The following is a 22,267-nucleotide window of genomic DNA, read 5'->3' on the forward strand; positions in this document are numbered from 1 at the left end:
GTTCAGTTTACCACCTTGCTACTACTCACGATGTACAAATAGCCTGGTAGTCTCTGACCATCCGGTTTATCAGTGCGTTCTTGAATGCATTCACGTTCCCGTTTATGACGTTAAGGCATTCCTTTCTCGAGACTTCAAAAAGCCCCATGAATATCGTCGGCTCATTGGCAGCCGTGATGTTGAACGCCAGCTTGTGATACTTTGCTATCAGCTCAGCGTAGTCAGTGAAGGTTTTCGTTTCATCGTTAAGAAAGGCGTTGACCTGCTCCGATTCCTTGTCGTTGAAGAGGTGCTCGTACCTGAGAACCCAGAGGCTCATTACATACTGAAAAACTTCGTCAAGGTGGAGCAAGTGCCGCACTTTTCAAAGTCCGCCAATCTCGTCTGAGGCTCTACTCGCTGCTCCTCGATCAGGGCTGAAATTTGCTTCTTGTAGACGGCAACTTGCACGGGTGATACTTTCGGCTGCAAAGGTAATGTGCACTTTTTACACATCTTTCAATTTTGTAATTTACCGCGTGAAAAAACTTAATCATGAACCTTCAAGAAGGCGGGTGGTCCGCTCCAGTCCAAGTACAGTTGTGTTTCCAGTCGCGGAAAGCCTGACACCGCTTGCAACATTGCGTCCAGCAAGCTCGAAAGAACCTCGACGAAATACTTGCAAGGTGGATCAAATACACATTCCCTGTTCTTGATTGTCACTCGCAAAACAAAACCGGGATTTCGGTACTGCAATGCACGCATGACAAACTTGATTAAGACATTTTCTAGATGATGATACATCCGGATTTCTGGCACCTACACCAATTCCAAAAATGTAATTCATGTACTGGGACATTGTCTGTCTACAGATAGCCAGCAGTTGGGATTCCATGAATTTATAAACGCAGTCGTAGAACCTTTTAAATTTCTTCCTCTGGAGCGGACTTGGCACGATGTGCTTTCTGTCATTCTTCAGGGTGATATGGAAGTAAAATTCAAATTTGAATACATCATGACGAAACTTTGACTTATTTCATCAATACTGAAATCCACGTACCATCAGAAATATATTCTGTATATCGCTAAACCAACTGTACTTTAGGTAATCTCTGGACCTCTCTATCTGCTGCGTCAGCAGCGTTTGGAAGGCGATCAAGTCCCAGCTCTTCTGCTGTCCCTCGATCACACTGATGTCGATCAAATGGAAGTCCCTGCCAGTGGGAAAGTCGGTAAATCGATAAATTTTGGTAAGTTGTTGCAGTGGCTGAAGAATACTTACACGTAACAGTGAATCCAGACCTCGAGCATTTGGCGAACGCAAGTATGTATCAGGTACAAGTCTCTTTCGATGACCAATTGGTGTTTGTGGTACTGCTCAATATAATTTTCCGGCATCTCGATTTGTTCCTTGAATACAAATTACCAATGGAATAACGGTAAACAATAAATAGTTTTGAAACAAACCTTTTCATCCTGGGATCCTTCTCGATCATGAAAATCCTTGAGGACAAATTCGACGATCGATCTCTTTACAGCTAAAAGAAAATCGTCCTTGATTTCCTTGACCAACTTATCCCGCACCTCGTATCCCCAAAGTGTCTTTGGCACTAGTAACGATATGTTGTCTAGTATTTTGCTCTCCAGAGGAGCGACATGTATAGCGTCAACGCCGTTTCGTATGTAGTAGTAATATCTGTTCACTTCCCTGTCCCCCTTCAAGTCTACGTCAATTCTCGGCAAATCCGGCTTGACAACCGTACCGACGAAATACCTCCTGAATTCTTCCCTCGATACCCTCTGTTTAGCTGCTGACAAGTCATCTCTAGTAATAATTACACGTCTACGTCTTTTTTTCACCCCATGAATCGATTTCGCAGAGGGAGGTAAACCAGTTCCACATTCCTGAAACAAATAACAGTTTTGAAAAACCGTTTCTTTGTATTTTCAACTGTATGTGGAAATTATTCATACCCTAAGATGAGTATTTGGTGCAGTACAAGACTGAGAATTTGCATTCTCGCTACCATCGCCAAGCATGACGGGTCCAGGATAAAGTGCAAATTATTTTTAAGGTCAATTAATGTGATTGACGAAAGACGCTGTTACTGTCTTTTCGCCGTTTCACCGCGACGTCAACACAACGTTTTATTTTCCTGGATTACTACAAATTACAAGTTTTTACATTTTTGGCCTTTCAAACGCAAACAGTAATCGCGCAATTGCTTGACAGCTTGCGAGTTGGCCTACAACAACGAATCGGTGGCGCTTTCTGTTCAACGAAAGGTTAAGTACTCCACGAGTTCATTTGCGGACAACCGGTATTCGCTACAATTTCTGCAGCGCACTGAACACCGTATCAGGGTTTGAATGCTGAGTCTCTACGTTACCAGCCGTCAGTACCGCGCTTTACAAATTTTCTATAAGGTGACGCTACTAAATACGTGAACTATGTGTACGACCAAATTCCCGATTACGCTCTTACCGAGGTAACAAGCAAAGAGAATAAAGAACATGATTTGCCGCATATGTTGAACGAAGACTTGTATTTCGTTTAATGTTTTTTCCGACGAAACATACGTATATTATTAATTTTTTTATTCCTTTCAGAATACATTATATTACACATATGTATTATACATACGTCATCATACATGCATTGCACTGTCGATGTCACATTTCTTATTCTCTATATATCACATTTCATAACTCTGCTCATGTATTTTTCGTTTTTCATCTCTTTTCTTTAAGCATTTTCTTTTCCTGTTTTACGAGTTGTTATCATTATTTTTTTTTTATAAAATAGCATAACGTTATTTAGCATGTGCACATACGTACACATATGTATTACTTGTATAATATACTTTCAAATTTTATTCCTTCTTGTTATATAATACATATTTATAAGTATACTATGGTAGTTTTTTTCAATTATTATTGTTATTTCTATGGTTAACGTCGATCATATGGTGTGGGTATTTGTACGCTGCAGCTCGTACATAATATACGGCATAATATAAGGAGGATGGTAATCAACTGACTTTCTTCTTTATTTCACATTAAGCGAATTATACGCTCGTAATCTTGATCATCATAATATGTTATACCGATCTATCATACATATGTATGTCATGGATATTTTGTCGAATGATAAATTAATAATTAATGAAAACAAGAAGAATCATAAAGAGACAAGAAGTAAAGCGAGTAGCAAAAAATTAAAATACACTATTACGTCACAGACATACAAAAATGTTTCTTTTTCTTCGCAAATCTATGACACAGCATACATAGGCATACAAACAACTAGACTGTCATTGTAACATGTTCATGTATTGTACAATAGTTAGTAATAATTCTATATGATACGCTTTCATAATAGGACGGGTGGTTTCTGCGTACTTAAGAGCACCCTGTTAAACTTTCAGCTTCGCAGTTTCTGTTTTGTTTTACACCTTCTTACATTGCAGATAATTTCAAAAAATTATCATTTCTGTCGCGTTTCTAATGATATAGGACGTATTCAGTAAATAGTTACACGGACGTTTGCTGCCTAATCAACGTCATTTAGACGTTGTATCTCGCTTTTCTGGTTATGGCTGTAATTCGACGCCTGAAAAGTGTCTAATTTTGGACGCACTTCAGACGTCTTAAGCATATCGACGCCTAAATTACGCCTAAGAGACGCTCATCGAAAAAATGACTGAGAACAACTCCTAAAGGTCAGACGTTTAGAAATAAGACGACTCACTATCGGATATCTTTACAAACAAGACTACAAACCACGAATTTTTTGGACGTCTTTGCGTTGGTTGTCTGGGGTAGCTGTACAAATTACACGTAATATACGTTGTACATATACAATTATGTGCGCATGCGCGCGGCTGAAGTCGTACAGAAACTTTGAGAATTTAATGATATTATAGATACAGTTACGGTTAAGACATTTTTCGTGAATAGGATAATTATGTTTACCTAAGATAAATACCTATAAGTTTAAAGTCTACATTGTTACATCTCTCCATGTTTCACAGTTCAATGCAATATATTACACAGATATAGGTATACGGAACATTGACTGCAATATTCTTTCAATTACATACTGATTACCAATTATGTTTTATACGGTAATGAAACTTTATTGAATTTCGTATTTCTTTTTTTTTTCAAATTCAAATATATTCTCTGCAGCCTCACGCACGGATCCAAACATTTATATTATACAGGCACTTTAATAGCTATTAGATATATTATGTACATAAATTTGTACATACAAGGTGCCCCATTTCGAATTAGCCATTGACATAGTTCGGTACTAAAGGAGACGTAAATAAATTGTTCGGATCAAAATTGAAGAATTTCGAGGGAAGTGCCAAAAATAAGTATTCGAAAAATCAAGCTTTATGCTAGAAAATCATAACGTAATATTTACTGGTTCAAGAAGAGTTGAAATGTTGAAATTTGAAAATATTTGACTGCTTTGATGAAAACCTTCGATTACGAGAGGGTAGAAAAGAAATATTTTGTTTAAACACAAAACCATTTGATATTTCTTCTACGTCGCGTACCTTGCAAAATATCTTGACGCGTTTTTTAATATAGGACACCCGGTAAATGAATAGGATAGGAGATTTTTCGTACAATTATATACATATATAGTAGATATTACATGGATATTCGATCGTAAAAACGTTGATAAAGTAGATATTAGGTATTATTATATTACATACTATCTATTATTACATATATATAATATACGTATAGCACAGGTATAATTGCATAATACATCCGCTTATGCGTACACAAATATGTATACATATAAACATATGTACGTATACCCAAATATATATATATATATATATATATATATATATATATATATAGTCTAGGGTAGTCCTTGAAAAGGTCATTTTTGAATTTCGACCGGCTCGCCCCCGAAATCGGCTCCAGATAATTAAAAAATAATTGCCTATCTTTTACAGATTTTTATCTCAACTTTAACCCGTGTCTCAAAAAGGGTGGATTCCATTCAACCCTTTCAGGGGCACATCAAATCTACTAAACGGATTTAGTTTGAACTGGGTATGGGGGGGGGGGGGGGGGGGGGGGGTTTCTTCGGTCACTGATTACAAATCTGAACTTGATATTACGAAATTCGAAATGGTGGACCTTCAAGTGACTTTTGGGGTTTGGTCCACCATATTGGATCTGCCGCTTTGAATTGTCAAATTTTGAGTTCAGATTCGTAATCAGCGACCCAAAAGATCCCCGTATACCAAACTTCATCTAAGTCCGTTCGGTCGATTTCATGTGCCCCTGAAATGGTTGAATGGGGAAATCCACCCTCTTGGGGGCACGGGTTAAAGTTGAGATAAGAATCTGAAAAATTAAGGAATTATTTCTTAATTATGTGGTGCCGATTTGTGGGGCGACCCGGTTGAAATTCAAAAATAAACTTTTCAAAGACCACCCTAATATATACACACATATACACGGTATATACATTTTAACACATAGTAAATTAACAGATAACTATAATTATCGCTAGTCGGGCTTGTCTTAAATTTTTTTGTCTCCTTCATTCGATTACTTCTCTTTATATATTATCATTCGCCAAAGTTTCTGGAAGTTGGGAATTTTTATACACATCATAAGCTATCATGACTACTTATTTTGTTCACTTGAAAAATCTTAGATACATCTTATACACAGTGTATCCTTGTGTTTATATGGTATTAAAACAAGGCCGCTATACGTATTATACATATATTATAAGTGTTTTATTTTTATTACTTATAAGTTGAAAAAATCACATAACGTTATACGATATATATATATACATATATGTATGTATGTATTATATATATTATATATATAATATAGGTATTTGATATTCAAGGTAACACAGCTACGCATATAAATTTATTTTATATCCTATACGTAGATATACAATATTATATATAATGTAGGTACATGTATGATAGCGAGAAAACAGAGAATAGAGAGAAACAGAGGAAAATTGTAAATTTGATTCCTACGCGTAAATAAGAGTTGGTACATATACCTATAAACATATACACATATACGTATTTCTGTTTAAACATACATTTAATATCCAAGTAGTAACGAAAGTCATTGCGCATAATTATAAATGTACAGTGTACATGTATTACTATATTGTATTAGGATGTAGGTAAAACGAAGCTGCTTATGCTGTCTGAAATTTAATAGAAATGGTGAATCATTAGTAATATCTGGGAGTCGGAGAGTCCCCCGTCACTCTCCAACTTCCAAATATTATTATGACTAACGAAGCTGCTTAATTACCACACGTACGTGGTACACAGGTTATACTATACTTCTCGCAAAAATTAAGGGAACAACAAAATTTTCGAAATTTTTAGGTGATTTTCAACAGGCTGTATTTCAGTGAAAAATGGTCGTACAAGAAATAAAAAAACAAAGCTTTCAAAGCTTGAAGACTCTAGTTTTTGAATTTTTTGATTAAAAATTTTTCAAAGCACTATTAGCCATGCAATCCTTGGATAAAGCGCGAAGAAAAAATTTTCAAAATTTTTTACATGTTTTTTTTCGCTCTACGGGCATGTAAAAATTTTTCCGAGCTAAACTAATGCATAGGTCGCATAGCCTGCTTATTCAGCTTCAAGATCCTTTTTTTTAAACCTCGATACGACCATTTGTCTTCGAGATATCGAATTTTGAATGCCAAAGGATCCTTTTTCACTCAACTGCCGATATCTCTGGAACTACTGGTCGCACAGCAAGCCGAAGGGCAGATTCTTTTTCTGCAGAAAATTTCCTACAAAAATCTGTCAAGGTTGATGTCAAAAAATTTTTTTTTCCACCTGTAGCGTTAACGTGAAAAAAGAGCAAAAAAATGCCATTTTGCCTTTTTTTGGATAATCGACTGTATCTTCGTCAATATTGGGGGGAAAGCATAGGTTAGAAAAAAATTTTACAGCCTAATGTACCCCAAAGGTCCCCCTAAATCGGTAGATCGATCGGTTCAGCGGTTTTCCTGGACCGATTGATTGAAATTTTGACAAAATTAAGAGAACAAGGTTCCTTAAGAAACAAAAACCTTGTTCCCTTGATTTTTTTAAAATTTCAATCAATCGGTCCAGGAAAACCGCTGAACCGATCAATCTACCGATTTAGGGGGACCTTTGGGGTACATTAGGCTGCAAAATTTTCTTCTAACCTAAGCTTTCCCCCCAATATTGACGAAGATACAGTCGATTATCCAAAAATTCTTTAAGAACCAAAAACCTTGTTCCCTTAATTTTTTCAAAATTTCAATCAATCGGTCCAGGAAAACCGCTAAACCGATCGATCTACCGATTTAGGGGGACCTTTGGGGTACATTAGGCTGTAAAATTTTCTTCTAACCTAAGCTTTCCCCCCAATATTGACGAAGATACAGTCGATTATCCAAAAAAAGGCAAAATGGCATTTTTTTGCTGTTTTTTCACGTTAACGTTACCGGTGGAAAAAAATTTTTTTTGACATCAACCTTGACAGATTTTTGTAGGAAATTTTCTGCAGAAAAAGAAACTGCCCTTCGGCTCGCTGTGCGACCAGTAGTTCCAGAGATATCGGCAGTTGAGTGAAAAAGGATCCTTTGGCATTCAAAATTCGATATCTCGAAGACAAATGGTCGTATCGAGGTTTAAAAAAAAGCATCTTGAAGCTGAATAAACAGGCTATGCGACCTATGCACCAGTTCAGCTTGGAAAAATTTTTCCATGCCCGTAGAGCGAAAAGAAAAATGTCAAAAATTTTGAAAATTTTTTCTTCGTGCTTTATCCAAGGATTGCACGGCTAATAGTGCTTTGAAAAATTTTTAACCAATAAATTCAAAAACTAGAGTCTTCAAGCTTCAAAAGCTTGGTTTTTTTATTTCTTGTACGACCATTTTTCACTGAAATACAGCCTGTTGAAAATCACCAAAAAATTTCGAAAATTTTGTTGTTCCCTTAATTTTTGCGAGAAGTGTATTTTAATATACATATATTTCGGTAAATAATGCGTATCATGTTATACGAATATATTGTGCATTCGATATTTTATAATACGTACAACGTACACACACGTAGCTGTATGCGTTTAGGATAAGTAGATATAAATTATACCCAAACAATGCGAGGACGTTATAAAGACATCTATTTATCGGACGTCTTGATTACGCGAGCGGATAAAATTTCATGAATCGTCTTTCGTACACTTTCAAAATTACTCCATGCGGAATTTTTTATTCTTCTAGTAACGATTTTTTTTTTTTTTTTTAGTGTCTTCACGTTTTCGAATTCACCACCGTCGTCTTCAAGACTACTCGTAAAGTTTTTTAATACGTCTGTAATGCCGAAACGCCAGTTGCCTGGGTAGGTAGATATAGGTATAGGTATACACGCGTTTAATCGTTATATAATTGTACACATCGTGTGATTTATTATATGTGTATATATATATACGGCTACCTCTCACTATTATGTCTTCCTTTACTTTTTACTTACGTATATATATATATAATATATATACATATATATATATACTTCTTCAAAATATATTACTTTATATATACATATATATATATATATATATGATAGGTACAAAATCTTACACATCAACGTGCATTATTATACAATTATTGATTATACATGCTATACAAATATATTATATCGTATGTATAATCAATATTTGCATTATTATATATTAATTTTTTTTTTCTCTTCAATAACACGTTCTTCTACTTAGATATCAATGGATAATATAAATTGTGAAAATTGATATGTCTTTGTAAGTTTGTGATCACATGAATATTAATTAATTGATAAACTAATGATGATGATATTAATATGCCGATCTGTCAACAGCAACAGGCAAGTGATCGTAATGAATCGTGACAATATATTATCAATATTCCATGATCGTTAACATGTGTAGAGTATTACTACAGTGATATTGTGTTTAATTATTTTGAAAATAGTTTCTTTTTTCAAATTTCTTCGTTATTATTGTTGTTATTATTACTACCGTCTGGTCATTTGTTATCGTTTTATTACTACATCGCGTATACATGGTTACGTTATACATATTGTTGTTATTATATTTTAATTATTATAATCGTTATTGCGGTCGTGATTTTATTATCGCTGAAATGTATATTGTGGATTCGCTGATGGAATTGGTATTGCAAAAAGGAATTTTCGCCCAAGACTTCTTTTCAGACAAGCTGTGGCTGCATGATCAGAAAAATAAGGAACCAAAGTAAATAAATGATGTTTAAGATTGAATTATAAAATTTAGTTTTCGGTTTCTCTTCTTATTTTTTTTTTTTTTCTTTTTTTATCAGCTCTTTGCGCGTAGTGAACAATCTTACATGACGATGAGCGGATTCCACGCCCGCGGCGAAAAATTATAGATGTAACCAGATAATAAATTGGTTATATATATACATACATATATATATATATGTACTTTCTAAATGACGTAATATTTAGCACATAGAAACATTCAGCCGGTAAGTTTATGACGATGCGCGATCGCGTAGTATAAGAATTTTAGAAAATCGCATAAAAGAAAAGTTTTTTTCTTTTTATTAGTTTGTTCCATGTATTACTTCCCTTTAATTTTACCGATTCATCGGCATTTACTTTTACATTACGCGCATCGATGTACATTACGTACACACCGAAGAGAATTGATGGAAATAAAAAAAAAACACGGATGTCTTACACGTAATCGCAACAGCATTAACAGTGCTTCCGTAATTGAGACACGCCGCTTGATTACACGGCTCAATGAATACCAATATTATATTTACTCACGCAACGTTTTTGATTCCGTCAATATTGCAATTAGACGCATGATCCGCGTTACGGACAAAAGGAAATAGAAAGAATTTTTTTACATTGCATTGAACGTACACGATACTGCATTTTTTTCTACCACCTGGGCCTTTGTTTTCAGTTCATCGAACTGATAGACCAAAAAAAAAACACCAAGTTAAAACAACAATCATTTTGCAAGCGTGCAAATGAACAAGGGCTCAATTCATCAAGTGAAAATAAAAAAAGAAAGATGCAACGATTAAATATGAGCAGACCTGTGAAAAAAATTTTTCGTTTTATAATTTTTAATATCCTGCGTTTCTGCTTTTATGTTACTGCACGTTACGGATATTTCGAAGAACAAGAAATCTGGACAAATATTTCTCATCAATTGATGCTTTACATAAAACTTGAGTTATTTACAGTCGTTTTTTCTATGTACAAGTGCGGTGAAATAAAAAACAAATCACGCCGTATATCTTCTGTATTAAATAACTCAAGTATGATAGTAAAGATGCAAAAAAGATATGTGTTATACCGTACATACACGATTCTTGAAGAGGAAGACCAAAAATAGATTGAACAAATATCATCATTTCGATTTTAACGTACAACATGAACTGCGATACACGTGAAACAGATAAAGATATACATATGCACACAAAAAAAAAAAAATATATATATACATACATGCACATAGATATATCGACATGAATATTGTGCAGTGTATGTATGCAATATACATATAATACAGTACACATTACATGTATGCATAACATGTTATCTTACGTAATACGTAATTATTATTAAATAATTAAAAGGGTAAACTCGCGACGAACATTGTCTCTATGAGTGGCGGGGCAGGAACAAGATCCTCAAGTTTCAGGTAAAAAATCCTCTGCAAGCCCTGCACCGAGAGGCTTCTAAGCTCCGGCAATTTTCCTAAAAGACGCGAAAAGTAATGGGCCTTACGCTGGGCCTCTGCGTTATACGTAACATGATCCCTTAGCGAGGCTATTATTTTCATCTGCAACTGTTCCACCTTGTGCGGCTCTTTCAGACCGTGTCTCTCTGCAAAGAAAACGGTAACCCAAATTAATTTCTTTCTCTTCTCTCCTGTGTCACTACAATTTCGGCGAATGAGAAAATTTGCGGTCAATGTATTTTGTACGAGTTCGGGTTCGGTTATGGCACTCGGAGAAACCTGCAAGCATGCAGACGACGTGTTCCGTGTTTCGATTCAGCGGTTATTACGATCTGTGCCACATGATTTTCAGGTTTACACTGCCAGACACATGAGCATATGGGATCATCGAGTGCCACTCAAGTTGGGCGAGTCGGCACGCGATGCGGTCTCGAATAAAGTATGGATAAGGCTAGTCAGTCAGTCAGTCAGTCAATCAATCTGCCATCCAGGCTGTCCGCGCGGTTGTTTTGTTGCTCGAGGAGTATCGAGACTTCTCGTTCTTAAACTCACCGGTGACGAGCGTCAGAGCGCAGAGGCAAGAAAATGCGCTGATATCGACGTCGAGACTGTGGAGACCTTGGCAGAAGTCGAGAATACCGTGGAGCCAGTCGCCGAAGCTCCTCTGGCACTGGGCTCTGGCCAAAACAACGCCATTGCAGAAGGTCAGCTGGGTCGCGTCCGATTTCGTCCTGTAGGCAAGCCGCAGAACGAAAAGCTCCAGGCTTGCTGACTGGAACAGCAACTCCTGCACAAGGAAACCGTAATTACAGTCCTACATCGCGTGTGCCTCCATGAGGGTGAAACGCCGTCGATACCCCAGTCGGAAGCCTCTGCGTGCAGCTCGCACTCTTACTCATACGTTTTTCCATTTTTTACTTCCTTATTTCGAGCATCGGATATCACCACCCTGTCTCCGTTGCTTGAACGCGACCTTTTATAGAATTCAGGGGGGCTATTGATCCTCCTTTCAGCGCTTCGGGCTGCTTTACCAATTTACTACGAGCTAATGGCTTCTCTGCGCGAACGCTTCATCAACAATTGAGATTTCTAACCTGTTTGGAATTTTACTTTAATAGGATTTCACTATTTCGTGGTCAAATTTGTCATCAGTGACCCTGATAAATTCTAAGAAATATCTGCCTGTGAACACTACTTCAGATTCAACCCCTGTTCTGCAAGGTTCGAAGACTTCCGATCACCTGGTGACCATTACTCATCTTATACCCGACAGTGATAGAACAATGATCATCTGCTGAGCATAATTAACTCAACTGCTAGTAGTTGAAAGATGACTGATCACAGGATAATGATCAAAAACATGTCATTCATACCCATGCACCATAGGATTGGACACCCTCTTGAGACCATCACTTGGCTGATCGCAGAAAGGTAACACTAGTTACTTGATATAAGCACTGCTGATCTCTTTAAGCTCTCTTAAGGTCATAGTGTCGGTTCAAGAATAATTACACACTTTTGTTTCTACTCCCAAACGAAAATTGACCTTGAGGGTTGAAACAACACGTGGTGTATGATCTCACCTGATCTTCCCTGGCGAGTTCCGTGAATCCTGGTATTTTGTCGGCAAAATTACGTATGACGTCAACAGAGGTGGTAAGTAGTCCATAGAACTGTTGAATTTTCTCAGCTTCTGTAACCGGAAGTTCAGCCGGTCCCGGCTCGCGGTACTGGGAGTAGTCTAGGTTGGAAAGATCCGGGGTTGTGTCGAGGTGTGCCCTAACCAGGGCTGTGATCATGGAGACGGGCGGACTAGGGGGCGATTCCTGGGGCGACTTAGGTTTCGAGGGAAGCCGACCGCGCCGGCCCTTGAGGTCGTCTGTCCTGACGACCTGCGGATCGGAGATTGCGGTGAGCGAAACCTGTCGAGCGAAAAATGGCGGCGGATCGCTTACCTCCTTAACCATCCCAACCATCAGGCACTTCTGGAATCTGCAAAACTGGCACCGATTCCGCCGGCGCTTATCCACCGGACAGGCCTTCTCAGCCAGACACACGTACTTCGAACCCTTCTGCACCGTCCGCTTGAAGAAACCCTTGCACCCCTCGCATGTTCGCACCCCGTAGTGTTGACAGGCTGCCGTGTCACCACAGACTGCGCACAGCTGACTTGGACTCGGTGGGGCCCGTTCACCTGTACCCGGTGAGGCTGATCCCACGGATCCGGAACCCCCTCGTGGCTTTGGTGACTCGTTACTGCTGCTTGGATACAGAACCATTGATTAATCGTTGTTTTTATCAAGAACATACACCGTTCAGGGAAAAAATCAAAAAGAAGCACTGTCACTGATAAAAATCATACTATTCAATTGGACTTATTGTTAGTAGAACCATTTGACTATTAAGCATTTGCGTTGACTATTCGTAAATAGTTGAGTTGATCATTCCATACAGTAGATGTTGTATGCTTTTTACACACGCAGGGGTAATTATTTTCGATCTATAGTTGATCAAACTACGCTTGACAGTGTATCACGAAATCTTTACAACTTCCAGTTAGAATGCAGCCTTTTTTACTAGACGGTTCTCTCAGTATGCTTTTTTGGGTTGACGTTTATCAGGTCCAGATGAGGACGCCGGAGTAAATCTTCAGGAATGCAAATGGTATGTACTAGAGTAATTGTCAAGTAGTTCCATCAAACAGAGTACCTCGGGTCAGAATTGATTCATATGCATTGTAAATACTACTGTCTAACAAATGGTTAAAATCACTTTTCATACTGAATCGCGCCTAACTAGGACCTGCGGTGTTCCAATTTTTTAGGTATGTAGATTGAAGTCAGCTGTTCCATAACACAGACTTGACGTGGCACTGAACAGAGTTTTCCTCATCACAACCTTGATATTTTACTTATGAAGAATGCTGACTAGGTCCGGAACAAACAAAACCATGGATTCCAAAATCGTGGACGCCTGGATAAATCTTGGCAATACTCGAACGTCGATTACACTTTTCGAAAAAGTTGCCTGACAGTATCGTTGTCGGGATTTGGTGTCGACACCAAGTCTAAAAGCTCTAGCAAGTCTCTATCGGATCCAGGAATCATTGCTAGTACCAATAAATATCGACGTTTTACGTACCTAGTGGACTCTGACCGCTGTAAAGGAAGTGCCGCTCGTCCTTGCCTGGGTGTGACAGTGGCCGCAGTGTGAAGGTCGATAGGAACGGTCGAAGGCGGAGGCACGGGGGTTGTGGCAGGCGAACTGTACACCATGGGCATGGGTGAGTACTGAGACTCCTGGGGAACGGGGGTCGGAGTTGGAGGGGGTTCGGGTTGGTAGTAGGCCTGATGGTGGTGATGGTGGCTGTAGGTGACGGCGGCCTGGTACTCGGGGTATGGGCCGGTGGGGTAGACCTGGCTGCTGTAGCAATCCTCGTCCATCTTGATCCCCAGGCCCTGGAGCTCCTGCCTCGTGTATCGCTGGACGGTGTAGGTCTCCTGGAAGCTGGGAAGCGGGGTTGGACTGAAACCGATAAAGGAATTGGGCTCTTCACGGGTTTCGATTCCGCGCCCATTTCGCCCGTTGCTATCTTCCACTCATACTGACCTCAGCGAGTCCGCCTGCACGTCGCCCGGTATCAGCTGGGGGTGCGAATTCGCGCTGTGTGACTCCGTCGAGACCGTTCCCTGGTGCGTCTGGCTGCCCAAACTTAGTTCCGGGAACGGGTCAAGATCTTCTGACAAATTACCGCCCTCTATTGGGTCCGCGTATGGCGCCGTTAGGAGATCCGCGAAACTGCTACATCCGAAGGGGCTCTGTAATATTTGAATATTTTCTTTCTCTCGTTCACCATCATGACCACTTGATCTCGGTACTTCAGCAGTTCAACATTGGAGGGAAAATTATATATACAGCTACGGTATAGATCGAGTGATACTTTCGACGAACCTCGAAAGTTGAGTCAGGTTGAGTTATGTGAGACACATTAATTCGCGAAGAGGAGATGTTATAATCGTCCAGTAAAAGTGGACAAAAATTAGTAATAAATGTTGATAATAAATAAAACGTCTACGATCACTGAGCGGTGCGTTACGCAAGGAAGGTTTCAAAGCTGCACGCCTGATTTTTTTAACTGGTGTTCAAAATAATTTAAATTCGTGTATAAACTATTATCACGATTATCATTAACAATTAAGTGTGATCGCGAGACCGAAATTTTCTCTTTGAAGATTAATAGCTCTTAAAGAATACTACTTTCTTAATTTCAAATTGACGCCTCTGTGCAGCGACTGATTTTGTATCCCATTTTAATGAGTTCGAATGTGCTGAGTATCGACATCCCAACTCTGGGGAATAAATTTATTTCGGACAGTAAATTAACGTCATGCAATCGGTGCGCGTGATATTTCTCAATCTGACCGTCCGAATATTATCGCCTATATCAAATTGGTGAAATCGAGCATTGCCGATGTACAACGTCCCACGTTTCTCCTTGACGCTTGGATACGATGGCAGACTGAATCGATGATCGGTATCGAAACGGATGATGATGATCACGATTGCGACGAACACCTTTCGGTGTCAAGGATGCGTCGGTTAAACAGAATAAATTCGAAAATCTGGTTTAATCGACAATCTTTTTTAAACAGTAGCTAAGTGCTAAATTTCGAATTCTTAGATGTGTGCAGTTGGTAGTGGATAAGACTTTTTCAAATCCAAAGATATCTAACAGTAAAGGTTTTTACTTGAATTCAACATGGGTTTACACTGATTCTCTTGTAGCAACGAAAACTTTCATAGTAAGTATAATCTGACTATCGGGCTTGTGAAATAATAAAACCCCTTTTTCAGTAATAGTAAAATTCTAGCCACTGCACAAAACTTCGGTTACTCATATTTTCGATAGTCCTATCAGAAAAAAAAACTGCTAACTTTGCACAAAATATTTTGGTTTTTAACGTTACTAACATAACAATTAGCTGTAATTGGTATTCCAATGACGAGAGAATAAAAAAAATTTGTACAGAAGTGTAAGGAAAACATTTTGAAAAATGTATCGATAATGGGTGCAAGAATATTTCTCTTCACAGTTGTTTCAGAAAAAGGCCGAGGAATGTGTGTGAATTGTTTGTTTACTAAATTCCTGAAATCCCTCGAGAATCACGAATAAGTCAGTAAAAATTGTGTGAAAATTTGGTTCCAGAAATAAGAATATTGGAAGCAGTGAAATGAAACAGATTTTCAGGAATTCGAATGCCTAAGACACCGCCAGTTTTTTGAACGATTTGATCTGGATACATTTCGTAAAATTTTTTTTTCAATTTGACGAGATAATAACGAGATAGTTGGAGAGGAACAACATATGTAACCTAATTACAGCGCAGGTTTGTGAATTGAATTTCATAATCCGAGGTTGTTCAGAGGTGTTATTTAGCGAAAAAGGTGTTATCCCCATAAAGTAGCACCCAGCAACGTTGTACGACGTCCAATACCAGGGATGGTCGAGTAAAGGTGTGAAAAAATTTGACGTCAGCACATTGGAAACACCGATTTCGTACCTACGGCAGATCATCGAGGACTTTTCAAATTGTTTCAGATTTCGTCACTAACAGGCCGTTAATCGGGCGTCTCAAACGGCGCGACGGGCCAATGCCGACTGATTGTGGAAGCCGGGGAACCGAAATTCGAAGATTCCCGCTCCGCGTTCTTCGACCCGAAGAGGGGATGGTGGCTGGACACGTGCACCTGGATCGCCTACGAGGAGCTGGTGACTTATCGCCTCAAACCAACTTATGGCAAGGAGGGCGGAGCTCCGAATCACCGCGCTGGCACCGACGCGCAGTTGCGATCCGCAATACGTCTCATAACACGCCTACCCGCCAAAACCTGCTAGCTCTAGCTGTCGTCTCGCGATCCCCTAGATGCCTCGCGATTGCGATTTTGTCGGATTTTTTTTCCGTTTTTACTTGACGTGGAATCGTACGTGTCAGATCTTGCAACCGGTTTACAATCGCTTACATTTCACTTGTCGTCGAAACATCTTTCCTCCATTCATTTCACGGCAAAAGACACTGTTGTCTGATGTTGATTGGAATTTTGTAAACTCGACTAGAAGAAATGTTAGAAATTTTGTGCGAGTCAAAACATTCATCATTCAGCTTATACGTGACGGTCATTTTCGTGCACAAGCAAGTTCCGGAATTTCAAAGTTCGGAAAAAACATTACGGCAGATTGTTATTATTTTTTTTTTTTTTTTGTTTTCTTCTCTTTTACATGAGTTCGATTTGAAATTTTGAGAACCGATTTATCGTATTCATTCAAGAAGTTTGTGACTCAGAAACGGGATAATTCGAGGAGTTTGAACAAAGCTTGAAACTTAGCACAAATCTTGAGCTGCAATTTAAGTTTCGTTTGAATTCTCTAGCGTATTCCTTTCCCGACTTATAGCCTGTTGAAAAGTTGCAAGTGAATAACAAAGAACGTCATGAAAGACGTAGTATCTAAATTCAAAATTTTAAAAACGAGACAAATTTCTAGCATTTTTTCGCCATTGCCGGCAATTATTCTTTCCACGTGCTAGAGACTTTGGACAAATCTCAAAATGTAGATCGACGTTCATTCCTGAGTTAAACTTTGTAACGAAACAATACTAGTATAGTTATTTTCGCGGCAAGTCCCTACGGCAAATTCCTATTTTCTGGGCTACCTCCTGTCAAAAACTACCAAGTAGTCAAGTTGTTGACAGAGGCAGCGCAGTAACTCGTTTTTGACGAATCAAGGAATTCGTGACTTATTTCCAAACTTAAGAAACAAAAAAACTTGACGTGACAGGCAATTCTTAATAACTAAATCGGAAAATTCTGAATTGGAAGTTTAAAAACTAAAAAACCAGGTTGTTTGGAGGACGATTTTTGGTTCTTGAACGACAGATTTCCATTCCTACACTGAAATGAATCGTTTTGTTCCGAACAAGCATGACTATGACTGCAAACTGCAGGACGTTGATCTCATTCGCGCGTCAAAACCGGTAAACGAATTCTCCCGGGGAAGAAACAATCGTTGGCCATTTCTTCTTTCTCTCTCTCCTACTAATTCCCCTTCCCCCATTGTGCATCACCGGATTTCATCGCGGATTCATATTTCTTTTCTCTTCTCCTTCCCCCTTTCTTCGTCATACAGACAAACATTATACGTACAATGTGTGTATGTATGTGTATACTTATGCATTATAGCACAGCGCTAAGGATATTCAATTTGCGGCGGCGGTTCCGCTGCTGGTTGACATTTCCTTCATCGCTCCCTCGGGATCCGGCCGTGTCTCTCGGCCGTCGAGCCGTGACTCGCTTTCTTTCTCGCTCTCTCTTTCTCTCTATCTTCTTCCATCCCCATAGCGGCAGCTTAATTTCTACCTATATACGCTATTATATAACCCTCGAATAATTCACGCATTGTCCTCACGATTGGATTTTTACTGACCCGTTTATTATGTATGTACATATCTAAGCTCATGTACATGTTTTATATATTGAGGGGACATGTAATTAGTACGGGGTGAAAGGTGGGAGAAAGAGAGGTATAGATAATTAACTATTCAGGAATTTAAAGCATAAATTTCTGGGAAGAAAAAAAAATATTCGGATCAAAACGACAAGTCAAAAATCAGAAAATTTCCGACACCCAAAATGTGAATATATAATTCACCCTACATGTGGATACTCAATCGATACGCGAGGCTGCAAGTCGCCGAAAAATCGACAAAAACGTTAAATTTGGTATCCGGTTCGCGAACAACAGGCTGCAGAAGTTGAACGGATCCTGATTCTTGCAATAAAGCAAAGACAGTGATATCGTACGGTACACTCAGAAAAATTTTATTAGTTACAGTAACCAGCAAAATTCAGTGAAACAGGTATCGTTAAAAAAAAAGTGTTTGAATATTGTTGGAATTACGAAAAACGAGGTACGCCTAATCATTTTGCGCTATTCTCGATCCTTTTTGGGTTATTACAACGCAAGATCGGTTTGTTCGGTTTACTCTACTTTTTTAGTTAAATAAGGCTTTAACGTCAATTTATTGTTGCACAGGCGTTAAATTTTCGCAACAGTTGTACAAGAAAATATATCAACAGTGATCGTAATGATAAAGAATAGTAACGGATACTAGACTTTCCTAGAATACTTTTTCTAGAATATTTTTCGATTGTGTTAAAAAATGAAAATAGTCAAGGACCGAGCGGTAACCGGAACTAAAAATTTCTCTCAGTGTGATATACATTTTTGCGATCGAAAAAAATCTTCACATTGCAGAGAATCTAGATTTTGTGCGAAAAACATTGAATGAACAAAAACTCTACCAACCTGTGTCTGCAGCAGGAGCATACTTGAAGCGACGGTAAATGCTGTGGTGGTTGCCGCAGCGTTGTTGACACCTGCAGCAGGATGTGATTGCACTAGTCGGTTCACTGCAGGAACCGCGTTTGAGGCGGTTATGGCTGCCGAAGGCGCTACCGAATTAACTGGTATAACGTTCGTGGATACGGGGGCGGAAATTTGCCCGGCGTTACACTGCTGAAGAATCGCAGTAGCTTGCTGCTGAACCTGAGACTGTGGCGTTGTTGCTGGCGTCGATTGCTCAACTGCCTCGATTCGACCTATTCCACCAGCTGAAGAAGACAAACACCTCGGATGCTGCAGGCTGCTGTTACTGTTGCTGTTACTGTTCTCACTTTCGCCGATCGGGGAATGCTGCAGCTGCCCTGAAACACAATATTAGAATCTCCATTATTCATCTGTTGGACAATTTTCTCGCAACATTATTCTTCTTACGTCACGGAAAGATTAAAAATTAATTTACTAGTGGAATTGTTTGACAGATCGAAGAAAAAGGTCAAGTTTTAAGAATTCGACATCGTGAAACAAACTTTTCATTACATACTCTTCATCGGTACTTTGGTATTTAAAAATTTTTTGAGGAAAAAATTGTGAAATCTTTATACTCAAAAACGATTGTTTTGTTTCTTTCATTTTCACATTTTAGCGCAGGCTTGATAATCGTTGCATTATCGAAATTTGGTGGATTTGAATAAGGTCTAAATTCTTATACTAAAATCAAGCAAGTTAATCTATGGCGCAAAAACTAAGCACAGAAATTCAGATGTACACAATTATATTATAAAGGCATGAGTGAAAAAAGAAAACATTTTTCCACGTCAAACATACAAACTGTACGATTATATTTAAGAATGTAGGTATATTAGTAATTAAAAACCCACAGTATCTACAGTAGAAGGCCTGACCATGATCGTCCATTGTGGTCATCTCAGACCGATTTCGATTTTGAACGATAAATTAGATGTTACGTCTACCGATGAGTTTCATCTTCTATATTATGCTTGACCATTATTTTTGTTGAATAAATGTTTCCCGACAAACGCACAAATATCAGCCTTTTTTTAGCAGTTTTTCAACTACAAACACACGAGTATGGTTATCCATGCGTTGTTACGTTCAGCCAATTCGTACACATGTGTTTCTTTTTCGTGGTTTAAGGACGAGACGAAGAAGAGCAACTTGACACTGTTTAACCTGAGATTATACTAACGGCGACTGAAGGCTTGGCAGAATTTCACCGGGCATATATAGGGCCCCGTCATACACCCCAAGGGAGGACTGAAATCATTGGCATTTAAAATACTACCCTGTGTATAGCCGAGCCTCCCCCCTTCCTCCTGTTCCTCATTCCTCAACCCCAACACTGCACAGATTATTATACCCGACTTATATACACACAACAATATGCTCATCCCCCCGACGCGACACCTCGATCGCCACTCTTATATGCACCGTGTGATTATACGCCTTTGTATAACCTGCGTTCAATTTTGTTAAGTGTATTAAGCCCTATGAATAATTATTGATATCGCGAGATCAATTTTAAAATACCGGTGATCGAATTCTGTAGTAAGTCTGCAATTTTTTTTTTTTTTTTATCATAAAATAAATAATACAACAGAAAAACGAATGAAATTTCAGCTGAATTTAGAGCTTTTTTCAAATTCCTGAGTTATATTCGATCGAAAGGTCAGAAATTGTAAGTCCGAAAAATGATTCGCGTTGGAAATTTTCAAACAGTAATCGCAATAGACAAGAATATTGCTGGAAATCGTTTGACATGGTGTAACTTGGGAACAGAATTGGGTACAAGAAAAATAGGTACAGACTTTGGACAAAGTACGAAATACAGCTTAGCGTTCACAGTGCGATTCTAACATTGTTCGGAACATCTAGCACGACCCAATCATGAGTTGTACCGTCCTCCGGAAAGTAAGGAAAATATTTAAGAATAAAAAATGAATTTTTACTTTGAATGCAAGTAGTTTTTCGAAGCTCAGATTTATAAAAATCGGCCCGATGATTCTTAACTCTTAACCTGCATCATCCACACCGACTGGTTTATCGTTCCGATTATTTATATACCATGAATATATTGCAGGAGCAGAGGCTTCTGGTCTCTCTTATCAAAGACCCGATCGGCACTTTATGTATCCCAGCTAGTCCGCACCATCTCTAAAGCTAAATGGAGTGATTTAGTGAACAGGGTGACAGCTGACTGGATCCCGGTGAACCAGGGCGACGTGAACTGAAACCTAACACCATGCCAGGGTGACTGCAGAAGTTAGTATGGTATAATATTGGGGGCACGAAGGGACGGACAATATCGTCCGATAGAATCAGATAGTCACGGATACCTGATCACGCTCAATTCATTGGATTATATTTAGGCCCGTTACTGTTCATGCCGCCACCCAGATTCTGATGCCGATGCTGTCACAGCTCAGCGCGTACCGGTTCTGCTGTGTGCAACAGAAGGTGATTGCTATTTTTCTTAACTTTGGTCGTTGTTTTTGTTTTTGAATCTCAGGCGCACGGCATGACCATTATTCGCCGTGGCTGAATTACGTTAAGTTAGGTTAGGTTTGGTCAGGTTAGGCTGAAAAATGATAACGTTTCCGATTAAGACCAAATTTTTACCACAGATGATGACACACTTTCTCTCCCTCTCTCTCTCTCTCTCTCTGTCTCTCTTTCGGAATGCGGAATTGTTGCAAAATCAAATCCAATACTGGGATGGTAGAATATTTTTTATATGTTCTTCTCTACAGGTGAATCAATGGAACCGTGGATTTAGTGAATATGTAGATAAACTGTCACTCAAACGTTTTCAAAATGTTTCGAATCGACAAATGCAACAATATTCGACCAACCCATAGACAGACATTATCAGCGAGACATCATCGGGCCTAAAAATTATCTGATGCCATTACATCTCTTCTCTTCTCATCTCTACGTATGTAAAACTCCACGTTTTTTTGTCTGTTTATCCGTATGTGAGCTTACAACTCCAGAACTACTGAACCGATTTTTATATATACATATATTTTTTTTTGTGGATAGCAACAAAGTCCGACCAGATTTTAGGCTATATTCTGTTACAACGAGATAAATAGT

The 22,267-nt window shown here is 38.8% G+C and overlaps 2 protein-coding genes across 4 annotated transcripts in view; both read right to left on the reverse strand.

The window, feature by feature from the left end:
• Positions 1–25: 25 nt before the first annotated feature.
• On the reverse strand, positions 26–2,019 carry LOC138191044 (dynein axonemal heavy chain 7). The gene is made up of 8 exons (XM_069136511.1): positions 1,954–2,019; positions 1,447–1,884; positions 1,262–1,389; positions 1,040–1,193; positions 803–952; positions 541–729; positions 362–465; positions 26–299 (listed from the first exon to the last, which is right to left on the reverse strand). Exons 1-8 carry the CDS (start codon positions 2,017–2,019, stop codon positions 26–28), a joined length of 1,503 nt encoding a protein of 500 aa, XP_068992612.1.
• A 2,809-nt stretch (positions 2,020–4,828) lies between these two features.
• The window catches only part of Hr38 (Hormone receptor-like in 38), a 42,915-nt gene continuing 25,476 nt past the window's right edge, over positions 4,829–22,267 (reverse strand). For 2 of the 3 annotated variants that reach the window (XM_046626350.2, XM_046626348.2), the window contains exons 2-8: positions 19,118–19,515; positions 14,365–14,573; positions 13,897–14,280; positions 12,711–13,014; positions 12,339–12,647; positions 11,308–11,542; positions 4,829–10,901 (exon numbers count right to left, since the gene is read on the reverse strand). In XM_046626350.2, coding sequence (XP_046482306.1) covers positions 10,645–10,901; positions 11,308–11,542; positions 12,339–12,647; positions 12,711–13,014; positions 13,897–14,280; positions 14,365–14,573; positions 19,118–19,515 — 2,096 coding nt within the window. In that variant the 3' untranslated portion in view covers positions 4,829–10,644. The remainder of the gene's footprint in view (positions 10,902–11,307; positions 11,543–12,338; positions 12,648–12,710; positions 13,015–13,896; positions 14,281–14,364; positions 14,574–19,117; positions 19,516–22,267) is intronic. The other variant, XM_046626349.2, reaches the window with a different exon arrangement.

This window comes from Neodiprion pinetum, chromosome 5 (assembly GCF_021155775.2).
Source record: "Neodiprion pinetum isolate iyNeoPine1 chromosome 5, iyNeoPine1.2, whole genome shotgun sequence".
Taxonomy (NCBI): Eukaryota; Metazoa; Arthropoda; class Insecta; order Hymenoptera; family Diprionidae; genus Neodiprion; species Neodiprion pinetum.